The sequence below is a fragment of the Monosiga brevicollis genome, genomic scaffold (genome assembly GCF_000002865.3).
Source record: "Monosiga brevicollis MX1 MONBRscaffold_10 genomic scaffold, whole genome shotgun sequence".
NCBI lineage: Eukaryota > Choanoflagellata > Craspedida > Salpingoecidae > Monosiga > Monosiga brevicollis.
This window is the reverse complement of record NW_001865047.1, coordinates 558,065-569,447: the sequence shown is the minus strand read 5'-3', so window position 1 is coordinate 569,447 and position 11,383 is coordinate 558,065. Positions and strand designations below refer to the sequence as shown.

Genomic DNA, 11,383 nt, shown 5'->3' with positions numbered 1-11,383 from the left:
CGGTCCATGTCGCCCGACTGCCGTTTCAACTCGATCCCGCTCTCTCGCTGTTTTACCTTAAAAGCAGATCCTGCGATCGAACAGGTAAATGCAACAGGCATTCACAACAAAGAATGACGCTTGATGATCTTGCCACTTTCTGGAAGAATGTGTATTACTTCAAAGTAAAAATTGGTGCACGAACAATAGCGTCTTGCACATACAATCGTCAGACGATAAACACGAACGCAGTGATGGTTGAACTTCAAAGTGTGATTATTGACACAGTATCGTAATCAATTTTTCTTTCTCTCTAAATTCGCTCTCTCTCTCTGAAATTTTGAAAAAACGTCGCCGTTACAACATCTCACTGTGACTGCCGCTGCTGGTGCCTGAGCTAGTGCCTGAGCTGGTGCCCGAGCTACTGCCTGTGCTACTGCCTGTGCTGGTGCCTGTGCTGGTGCCTTCTGTGCTGGTGCCTTCTGTGCTGGTGCCTGTGGCTGCGATTTTGATCATCAATCCCTACGAATGTGCTTGAAAGTAGAGGGTCGAATCGGTTGAGTATCAATGGTAGTTGTTGTGGTAGCGGATGCGTGTGGGCCTGCGAAACGCACCGTCGTCTGCTGATCATGGCGCGTCGCAAGCTAAGCAAGGCAGAGGCCAGCCGTAGCTTTGAGCAATACTACAATCTCCTCTGTGAACAACAAGTGCGTCTCAACCCACGCTGCAATGTTTTGACGCTTGCCATCATTGACGGCGTGACCTGCTCTTTAGAGTACATGTCCTGCCTCGATGATGCGCACGCATCGCGCCCGTGTGACGGACCAACTCGTGCAGATCTGCGTGGATCGTCTCGAGCCCATTGACTGGTACCCATTGCTTGAGGCCTTACGGGTAAGGGTTTGCCGGGCGAAAGCTCCTCTATCTACCCGATAAAGACAGCTCATCGGGCCCAATAACGGCACCCTGGCCGCTGCGCTACACACTGCTCACCTGCAGGTCAATACACGCTTGCAAAAAGTGGTGCTTGTGAGCAAATACTATGGCATACATCGCACAGGTTGATTCCCCTGCCCGCTACCTCCTTGCCTGTCCGTTTTAACTGCTTTTCCTCCTTTGCAGCCCCAGCTTGCCTCGAAATCGGTGTGCCTAACTTTGCATGGCCGTGGTCGCTCTTGTGGACTGCCATGCACACAGCGGCGCGTCAGCAGCGGCAAAGGCATGCCACGCGGCGCAATCTGGGAATTTTGCCCCCATCTGCGACAAATCTACCAGTCATTCATCATGCCGCCGCGCTCGATGATCTCGTTCGGTACGTTCTCCTAGCCTCACTTTGCCGAGCATCCCTGCTCTCGCAATCTGGCCGCGGCAGTTCACATGGCTCAAATCACCGTCTTGCAGCGCTCTTTCGGCCCTGTTGCAAAATAACAAGGTCCTGACCACTCTTCAACTCCGTGGCTTGCCCTTTTCCTACCGTCAGCTCCAACGCCTCGTTCCGGTCAGCACCAGTCAATTCCACTTGCAATTCAGCATGCTGGCCTGCATTGTCTCAGCTACTGCAGGGCCTCACCGTTCATCCTTGTGCATGCACACGTGCCGCAGCACTTGGCCAGCCATCCAAGCTTGCTGACACTCGACTTTGTTGACTGCAAACTGGATGACGAGGCTATTGAAGGTGCGAGTCAGCCACAATCAACCAATGCGCTTGTTTCAACATGGCCATCGAGCTACTTGTTGACCAAATTGTTTTGCGGTGCTATAGCCCTGGCCACGGCTCTACAGGCCAGCAACAACATTATGGCAGCAGATCTCTCGCGCAACGCATGTGGCCAGAAGGGCGCCCGGGGTCTGGCCCAAGTGATTCGCGCGCAGGTCTGACAGCGTCCAGCATCTTGACCTGCACGGGTACCCCGCGTCGTGGCTGACAAGATGATGCACCTTTGGTGTGGTGGAATTCTCTAGAATGCCAAACGCGGCGCAGATGCATGGGAGCAGAGCTTACGCGGTCGAGGTGCCGATGTTTCGACCATGCGGGGTAATTATAGTCCGTTTAGGCGTGCTTCAACTTCAGGCGGTCATGGCGCTGGTCAACTGACCGCATCACTGGCACGTACAGGCTTGCGGTACCTGAGTCTGGATTTCAATCGGTCCATCGGTGATGAGGGTGCCATTGAGCTGGCCAACGCTTTGGCCGACGACACTTGGCTCTTGGGTAGGCGCCTCGAATAGCCCCGCGGCTCTTTTCCTACAAATGTTTCCGTTTTTGTCGACCGCGTCGAACAGGGTCTGACCGTGGGCTGTTGAATTTCTCGACAGAGCTGCGCTTGAGGGGGTGCGGCTTGACGCCGCATTGTGCAGATGCCTTTTTCACGGCCATGCGCACCAATTCGGCCCTCATTTTACTGGACGTGGGCAACAATGGATTGCCGGCCGCGGTGCGCGAGCGCTTGCAGCAAACCTCGGCCTTGAATCGCCCGGCAGTACGCGGCGAGCTCGATGAGTTTTCAGCCAATGCCTACCAGCAGCTGTCTAGCCACGCCCACTTGCTGGGAGAGATGGCCGCTTTGCGCCAGCATCTTCAGCCCACGCGTCGCTCGACCAAGAGCGCGAGACGCAAGGGTCACCGCAAGTCTGAGTCCAAGGTCGCGGCCGAGCACGTGTCCCCGCGCTCCGACCAATCCCCTCCTCCGCGTCTTGACAAACATTCCGTGGAGGCCACCACCCCCCTCGCCACGAGGGCACCAAGCACGGTGCGGTATTTGATGCGCACAAGTTGAATCTTTTGCCAGTTGCTTCGTAGCATGGCTGATCGTCCGTGTGTGGCACCAAACTAAATTCGTTAGGATCAATCGGCATTCTTGGACGAGTTGGAGTATGCCATTGACGACTTGGCTACCCGCGACCTGCAGGAGGAAGAAGCAGGTGTGTCGTGTCGTCACATCATCTGCTCGTTTTCACTTTTGTTTGATGCCCTCGACATGCGGGTCAAATATCTTGACCACGGTCGCTGTGATGCTAGGTGCCGAGGCACTGGCCATGCTGCAGGAGAGCATTCGCAAGCTGCATGCATACGTGGATCGTCTGCAGAACATGGCCTCAGGGGACGCGCCGCGGGTGGGCCAAGTGGTGAGCTGAAGACACTTTAATTCTATTATTTTATTTGCAAGTTGATCGTAGTGACTGGTTTTCAATTTTTTTTTTTGACACATCGAAGCGTGTCATTCATCCCTTTATGGCAGCCCTACCACTTGCCATGGTGGTTTGATACAAAACGTCTGTGGGCAGGGCTGGCTACCAGAGAGTAGCAGCACTGCACAAGCTTACTCTTTCTTGTTAAAGTCGAGATTGACGTGGACTGTCAGAATGGTGGTCACGTGCTCGGCCTCAATCGTTCCGCTATCATTGAAGGGGGAAAGCGGACATGAGAGCAAAGCGCCAACCAATGTGGCAAGGTGGTTCTGCACAGACGAAGGCATACCTTTGTTTGGGTTCAAGCAGGACAACGTCGTGTTGGGACAGGGCCTGGGGCTCTTCCTTGCCCACGATGCTGATCGACGCTTTTCCAGACTGCGTGGCGAGGTGTGAGGTGCGGAGGTGGGGTGGGTAAAGTGGGACACGTGCAGAGCGTGAGAGCAGCAGAGGGCATATGGGGTTGCATGAACACGAGTACCGGTTGGTCTTGGAGGCTTACAATGGTCCAGATCCAAGTTTGACCCGGGCGCTTGGGAATTGTGAGCTTTTGCTGTGATGCAATGCGGTGCGCAAGAACGGAGAGCTCATTTTTGAACATGGGAAAGCCCTCGGGTTGTTCCAAGGCGGAAGCGTTGCGGTCCAGAAACTACNCGGGGGGGGGGGGGGGGGGGGGTATACGAGGCGCGGAGATTAGCACTGGGGTGCGTGCACATGCTGTGGGCAGCGCGATGGGTGAGAGGGTGACGACCGACATCGTGCAGTGGAAACGGGGCTGGAAGAGTTGAGGTGGTGTCAATCTCTACTGGCGGATCGGCGTGCACATCCCCTACGCAAGCAAGAACATGAAGCACGGCAGACGGTGAATGGAGAGCAAGCGAGGGCCGATGGTCGGGCCGTTGTAGACTTGATTGGGTTGGGTTCGTTGGGCATACCATCCTGTGGTTGGCCTGTCTCATGAGCTTTTGAAGCGAAATATCTAGGCACGATGACAAGTACGCGAGAAGGTATCAGGGCGGTGAGCAAAGTTGACAGACAAAGCGTGAGGGGAGCAGCGGCGGCGTACTCGGTAATAACGGGGCCAAGTTGCTTGCCAAGGTCCTCACAGTAGAACCAGCGTTCCCAGAGGGGTGTCGAATCATCGGCTTGGTAGTATCTAGCAGGCACCAGGCGCACGGGCATGGTCAAGGCTGCAGGGAAGGCGCGAGAGCAGAGAAGAGAGAGCGCAGGTCTGACCGAAGGCCATCCCATTCGGAGCGGAGGCGTTCGCGCTCAATAACGAGGCCGACGGTGTCGGCAAAGCGTTGGGGGGAGTGGGGAATGCGGCCGGGTAGCACAAATATCTACAGGCGGGAGCCAAGCAGCTCTTCATGTATGAGTCAAGCGTATCTTGGCCAAGTTCTGGAGCAACGTCGATAAAGCAGCCACTTGGACGTCGCCTCTGACCTCGCCTTCCTTGATGCGAATGTCCTTGGGCTGGCCTCGCTCCATGACACGGAGCACCATGTCACCTTTGACCTGATAGAAGAGCTGGGAAGGGACAAGGATGAGCGGGCTGTCTTGATTGTCCAGGGGCGCAGAGTCGTTCAAGAGCTGGGCTGGGCCCGAGTAGAAGGAGGGCGCACGCTTCAAGACATACCTCTTCGCCTTCTTCAATGTGAAAGTCACGGCGCTGATTAGGACCTCCCACAAACATGATCTTGAGCTGGCCGTGACCCTTCCTGCAACACCCATGCAGGCCATGAACAGAAGGCAGGATCGTCGGCTCGGCGGGGGCCGGGCGCATACGGACATGAGTTTGTTGCAAACGGGTGGCACAAAGGAGGCCTTGTTGTCTTCGATCCACTGCATCATGTTGGCGGGGGCATCCACAGCTGGCTTGGCCCGCTTGGCCTCGGTCGGCGCTTGCGGCTGCTGAGCCTTTGCCTGTGCTTGCGTCGTGGCCATGCTTCTCGTCCGTCGTCAACTCCACCTGTTGTGACATGGCCCACACAGTGAGCTGATCCAACCGCTCACCCTCTCATCTCCCCAACCTCCTTCCATGCCAAAGACTGCCATCAAAGATCAAGCCGGGCACAGACCATCTCCATCGCGGTAACCTCATCTCCCCGCTGCCACACACACACACACACACACATAATAACCTGACATGCTTGCACACTGACCTCAAGCTGATGTTGAAATAAATGAGAGAGAGAGTTTGTGAGAGAGAGAGTTTGTGAGAGTTTGTGTGTGAGAGAGAGAGAGAGAGAGAGAGAGAGAGAGAGAGAGAGAGAGAGAGAGAGAGAGAGAGAGAGAGAGAGCACTCCTCGTGTCTTGGAGCCCTTTCTGTTTATGGTGCAAAAACTCAAAAAGCTTTGGTGCTGAATGAACCACGAGGAGATGGCTTTAAAGGGAGGGTGAGTTGAATTGTTTGCGCTGTGTCGAGGGTGGTCTAAAAAAAAAAAAGGAAGAGAAAGCTAGACAGACAGAACACGGGTGCATACACAAAGACGAAAGGGGGTCGGGAGAAAAAAAAAAAAAAAGGAACAACCAAAAATAACGGAAGCTTGGGGATGGGCTCTGAAGACTTTAAACTCACGCGTCGTGATCAGAGCCGGTCAGTGCTTTGGACAAAGAAATTAAAACAACTGAACAAAAGGCCCACGAAGCATCAGCTTAGAGGATGCGGTTGCCCATGGCAGAAGCCGTGAGGGCCAGGCCGAGCTCAACGGTTTGCTCGCCCAGCTCCTGCTTTGACTGCAAAGACGCGACAGCCAGATGGGGCAATCGGACAAATGGCGGTGAGAAAAGCACAAGAAAGGATGCGCCGCAAAGCCAATCAGAGTGGATAGGTGTTTAAAAACAAGAAGAAAATGGAAAGAACAGGCTGGCACGTACCATCTCGCCGTTGAAGGTGGGGTTGACCTCTACGAGATCCATCGATGCGAGGCGGTGGGTCTCGTTGGCGGCTTCGGCAACGTAGTGAGCCTCGCGGTAGGTGAGACCACCACGGACTGCGGTGCCCGTGGAAGGGGCAATGGCAGGGTCGCAAGCATCAATGTCATACGACAGATGCAGGGGACGCTCGCCCAAATGGTCAAGTGCCATCTCCATCACCTGCACATCAACCACAGAAGGTAGAAAAAAAAAAAAAAAAAGGCCCAAAGCATGAAGCAAGGTATCGAGGAGGTGAGACACGAGTTTCCATCTTGTCAAGGTGAAGGGTGCGGGCGAGGGTGCCGCCGCCAACAACGACGGGGGTGCCGTGACGTACCTTGCCAATGCCAAACTTATCGACATGGGACATGGTAAAGGCCTTGATGTTGTGTTGACGAATGATATCGCGCTCGGGCTTGTCGACGTCACGGAGGCCAATGTAGACGAGTTGGGTCGAGGGGTCGAGGGCGGGTACACGCTTGAGCCAGTCAAAGCCGGGCACCTCTTCGGGGGCGACGAGGCGCGAGAGGAAGGCCAGGGGCATGCCGTGCATGTTGCCCGATCCGGAGAGGGCCGGGGTGTTGATGTCGGCGTGGGCGTCGACCCAGATGACGCCAGTCTCTGGGCGAACGAGCAATTGGCCAGCAATGGTGCCGACGCCAATGGAGTGATCACCGCCGAGGGTGAGAACGAAGCGGCCCTCGCGGGCATGTTCCTCACACACTTCGGCAATCTGGCGGTTAGCCTCGCCAACCACGTAGGGATGCTTGCACGATCCCGGGCCCTCATAGCCTGTCAAGAGAGCAGAAGAGTTGAAGAGGTGAATCGGAGGGTGGTGCTTCCAGCGAGCGCGCCGCGAGGACGATTTTGAACACCCTTGGGTGTGCCTCATGGTGTGCCTGAAATGGGCGGCACACTTACGAGGGTTGCCACGGGCGGGTGATTCAAAGGTAATATCACCGTGCTCGTAAGCACGCCAGCCCAGACGGAGCAGGGCCTCCATCAAGCCAGCGTCACGCAAAGCCTCGGGTCCTGAAGTGGGACAGTGCACAAGGAAAAGTATGATGAGCCAAAAGGGGAGGGGGCGGCATGCTTGCTTGCTTTGTGTCCACGAGAGCAGGCGGGGACACTGACCGTTATCGACACCATATCGGGGTTGACCGTAGGTGAAGGGGGCACCAACAATGGCACACGTCTTGGGCTCTTTCAAAAACTCGGGGCAATCCACCTGAGCGATCACATGCCCAAAAAAAGGGGGGCGAGGGGCGGATCGTCAGGCATGGGTGGGCGTATATGTGTGCGAGTGTGTACAACAACAAAAACAACGCGGGGGTGGGTGCCTACCTCAACGCGATGGACGGCGTCAATACCGGAGCGAACTTTACCCCAGCCCATGCCGGCTGAGCTGGCGAGTTCGCTGGTCTTGGTGGCGTGGCATCTAGAGGCGGAGGTGAGATCCCAACGCAAGGGTGAGTGCTGAGCAGCTGCGAGAACAAGAGATGCAATCAAGCAGAGAAGAAAGAAGAGGGGGACAGGGACAGGGAGAGAGAGGGAGAGGGAGAGGGAGAGGGAGAGAGAGCAGGTCGCCAGTCATACCGGGCTTGCTGAGCGCTCAACAGGCGCAGAGCGGCGGCCGTTCGGGTCGACAGCATGTTGATGGTGTGCGTCAAAAGTTCTTTTTTTTGAAAAAGTCAGTTGATAGATGGACGGGATCGGACAGCTAACACGTCGTCGTCGTCGTTGGCGTCGTCGTCGCAGCAGCAGCAGCTCAAAGTGCACCAGCGATCCAGACCACAAGCCAAAAAAAAATGAAGCTCTTGCACTGGAGAGAGAGAAGAGAGAGAGAGAGAGCGCGCGCCAGAGAGAGAGAGAGCACGCGCATGTGTGTGTCGCAATGAAGGTGATCATCGTCACACACACACACACACACGCGTGACACACTTGAACTTGTTATGACTTTACCCCATCTCTCTCTCTCTTTCTCTCTTTGTTTTCGGCTTTTGTTCTTCTTCTTTCTTCGTTGTTTGTGTGTGTGTGACGATTACAGACGCGCGGTCGTCTCTGACACTCTCTCAGAAAAAACATTGTTGACGAGCATGATTCTTCTCTTCTCTCTTCTCTCTTCTCTCTTCTCTCTCTTCTTCTTCGAATGGGATTTCTGCGACTGCGCACGTTGAGAATGGGTGTGTGTGTGTGTGTGGCGTTGAGGTAGCATGTGACAAAGCATGTCACTCCTCGGGAACGAATCGGGTTGGGGTCGGGCCGTGGCATCCCCCCCCGCCTGCGATGCATACTGCGTCCGCTTCGGTCCTGGCTGGCTTGCTCCTCGTGCCACCGCCGACACCATGGTGTCTGAATCGACCAAGCACACACGGCCAAACAGTCCACAACCAAACACGTTGAGGCAGCAGAGGAGCATTGCTGAAGAACTGGGATTGGAATGAGAGCTGATGATGATGATGCCGCTTGAGGCCGCCAACAACATTTGCACAAAACAGAACACGACCTGGCGAGCGCTGCCATTTGCCTGGATCCCAGCCCAAAACGTCAAAAGTCAAAAAGTATACTACCATCTACATTAATCAATACAGTTATCTCGTTGAAAACTACGAAAACTTTGAATACTGCTACAAGAATAAGATCAGGAAGGCCACATCAGCACAAACCCACTCCTCCTTAGGCCGTTTGCCACGAGTTACATGTGCACCACCACACCATCCACTGCGCACACCATTCCATTGCCGCAAACGACGCAGCACACTTCACTGCTTTCGCGCTTTGACAATTTTCGGCTAAAATGATTCATCTTGTCCGACGAAAAGGGTCCGAGCGACACTTGTCTGACGAAAAGGGTCCGAGCGACACTTATCGAAGAACATCCGTTGTATACAGCATACTAAGACAATCTCGCCTGTGAAACATCTATTTTAAACACGTGTTCTTCGGGAAGGGGCTTCAAAAAGTCTGACATGTGAATCGCGCTCAAGTGCTCACTGCGTTCGAGAAAAGAGGATTTTTGGCGAAAATCTTGCCGCGACTTCCGTGCTCACAACATGGCTGACTTTGTGACAACTCTCGTGTCATTAATCTCAAATCTCACTGTCTTCGCATTTACACACTTTTAGGCTTAAATTTCGTTCTGAATGTAGGAGCACCTCGGCGAAGTTAAAAGAGGCTATTGGCATCTCACTGCTTTCGCAACTGAGCGATTTCAGCTGAAAACGCCACTTGACTTCTCATGAGAAGAAAGTTCACTGACTTTGGCTTCTTTCTTTCCCTTGAGACCTTTCCTGTATCTCACTGCCTTCGTGATCGTGCGATTTTACCTGAAAACGCCACTTCTGTGAAACTTCTGTAGGGTTGTGGTGAACTTGACTTTCCTTTATCTCACTGCTTTCGTGATGACGCGATTTTAGCTGAAAACGCCACTTCTGTAAAACTTCTGTAGGTGGCTTTGCAAAAAAAAAACTTCTGTAGGTGGCTTTGCTTGCTTGCTGCTGAGAGAACGAATAAGTTGGCTCGTCACTGCCTTCGCAAAATTGTGTTTCAAGGCCATAAACTCGTTCGGAATTCATCAAGCACAGTCCGGTCTGGTCGCATCAAGCGAAGCACTCTTCGGTCCGGTCCGGTCCGGTTGATTCATCAAGCACCCTTCGGTCCGTTTGCTTGACTCCTTCCTTTTATGCTGACCACCAACGACTACGATACATTCTTTCCGTGACCTACACGCCGCAAAACGCAGGAGGGGTTTCTATATCCGAGCAACTGCTGTACACACTCATCCGGTTGATGTTTGTTCTTGTTATGGGTGTCTACGCCAAGCTGATTCACACACTCCCTCCCGGCTCGTTTCAAAGGCAAAGGTGGTGCGGTGCGGTGTGGTGTGTATGTTGAGTACGAATGAGGTTGCTTTAGCATGAGCTTGTATCCTGATGTTGGTGCCAGTCAAGCCAAAACCACCTTCACGGTTTTGTCTTTCTTGTCCTAAAGCTGTCTTTGCGCATACAATGACACATGACCTCGGATTGCTTCATGATTTGCGAGCATCAACTTTGTCAAGTCAAATCTCGTACTGGGCCCGATGTTGCAGTGCCCGAATCCCATTGCTTTGGAGCAGATCAATATGTGGCGCTCAGCGCCGTGGCCAAGTCTCCCGGCGTCGCCCAGTATGTGACTTGAGCCTGTACATCCGTCTGCAGGCGTGGTGTTGACGGGCGAGAGGTGATGAGGGACAGGGTTGAACAACACTAGCAGCGACCCGCCGACACAAGCTTGGTCCTGGCAAACACTGAGCACCTTCGCACCTCGGCCTCGAGCCGTTTCTGCAGCGGATAGCCGGCGCGTGCAAGCACCCGATCTGACCTGGGTCCCGTCCAGATACATGGGAAAAGCCATGAGCAAGAGATGTAATGACATGGTACCACATGGTGCATGATATCAAGCATAGGACAGGAATTACGCACGGGCCGAGCCGTAGACTGGGACAGAGGTCGTTACCACCATCCCCGGCATAAACGATCGGCACGCCGGGATGCGCAGCTCGCAAATCATCAACAATGGCCCCCTGGATCCGGCAAGAAAGACCACGTGGCCCAGGGTTGAAATCAAGCCATGCTGCCTGACCCTCCATCGCTTTCCTGCATTTCTTCTCCCCCGCCTTTCTCGGCCCCACTTGCCAGTTTTATCTTCACCCTAACCCCAAAGCGCGAGCAGGAAGAGGATGTTGTTCAGACCTTGCACATGTTGGGGGCACGCGCACAGACGGGGCAATCATGGGGCTCGGGGAGATATGGAGCCACCCGTAAGCGTCCTAGTCATGCGGTGAAGCTGAGTTGGTTTGGTTTGCCGATCCAGGGCCTATGTACAGCACCACGTACGCACCATTGTCAAAGCGGCCCGGGTTTGTAAAGATGCGGTCACCAAAGACGGCAGTCAAGTCATTGGCCTGCAGGATTTCTGCGATGAAAACTGTATTGGCATCCGAAACAATGTGCAGTCGCGCATTGACCGTGGTCGTGGCCGCTGCCTGCAGCTCGGCTCGGAGGGCTGGCTCGAGTGTCACGGCCCTCAACACTTGCTCAATAGCTGCCTGCTCGTGGCCCTTCTCAGCCAGCCGTCTATGAGGCGCTTCCGGCGGTGTGAGACGGGACATGGCGCATGTGCACATGCAAGACCAAGCCGAGACACGGACTCGCACCCCAAAACGTGATCCATGAGCCGCGTCCATTGCATATCGCTGGCGCGCAGCTCGGCATATACATCCTGGTCCAATGCCTTGATGACATGCGTGTCGCTG

General features: G+C 54.5%; 2 protein-coding genes across 2 annotated transcripts; one reads left to right on the top strand and one right to left on the bottom strand.

Annotated features, from left to right (window-relative positions):
• Nucleotides 1-608: 608 nt before the first annotated feature.
• Nucleotides 609-2,756, top strand: MONBRDRAFT_25464 (uncharacterized protein; the record flags this gene model as incomplete). The annotated part of the gene is made up of 10 exons (XM_001745896.1): nucleotides 609-686; nucleotides 754-873; nucleotides 979-1,039; nucleotides 1,177-1,291; nucleotides 1,381-1,477; nucleotides 1,582-1,654; nucleotides 1,742-1,851; nucleotides 1,942-2,023; nucleotides 2,096-2,191; nucleotides 2,338-2,756. The coding sequence occupies 10 exons, from the start codon at nucleotides 609-611 to the stop codon at nucleotides 2,754-2,756; spliced, it is 1,251 nt and encodes a 416-aa protein (XP_001745948.1).
• A 3,292-nt stretch (nucleotides 2,757-6,048) lies between these two features.
• Nucleotides 6,049-11,239, bottom strand: MONBRDRAFT_37086 (uncharacterized protein; the record flags this gene model as incomplete). Its single annotated transcript, XM_001745756.1, has 7 exons — nucleotides 6,049-6,267; nucleotides 6,425-6,879; nucleotides 7,009-7,119; nucleotides 7,222-7,315; nucleotides 7,432-7,525; nucleotides 7,813-7,909; nucleotides 10,969-11,239. Coding segments are annotated over 7 exons (1,341 nt in total), but the record flags the coding sequence as incomplete, so codon positions are not given.
• Between the last annotated feature and the right edge of the window lie 144 nt (nucleotides 11,240-11,383).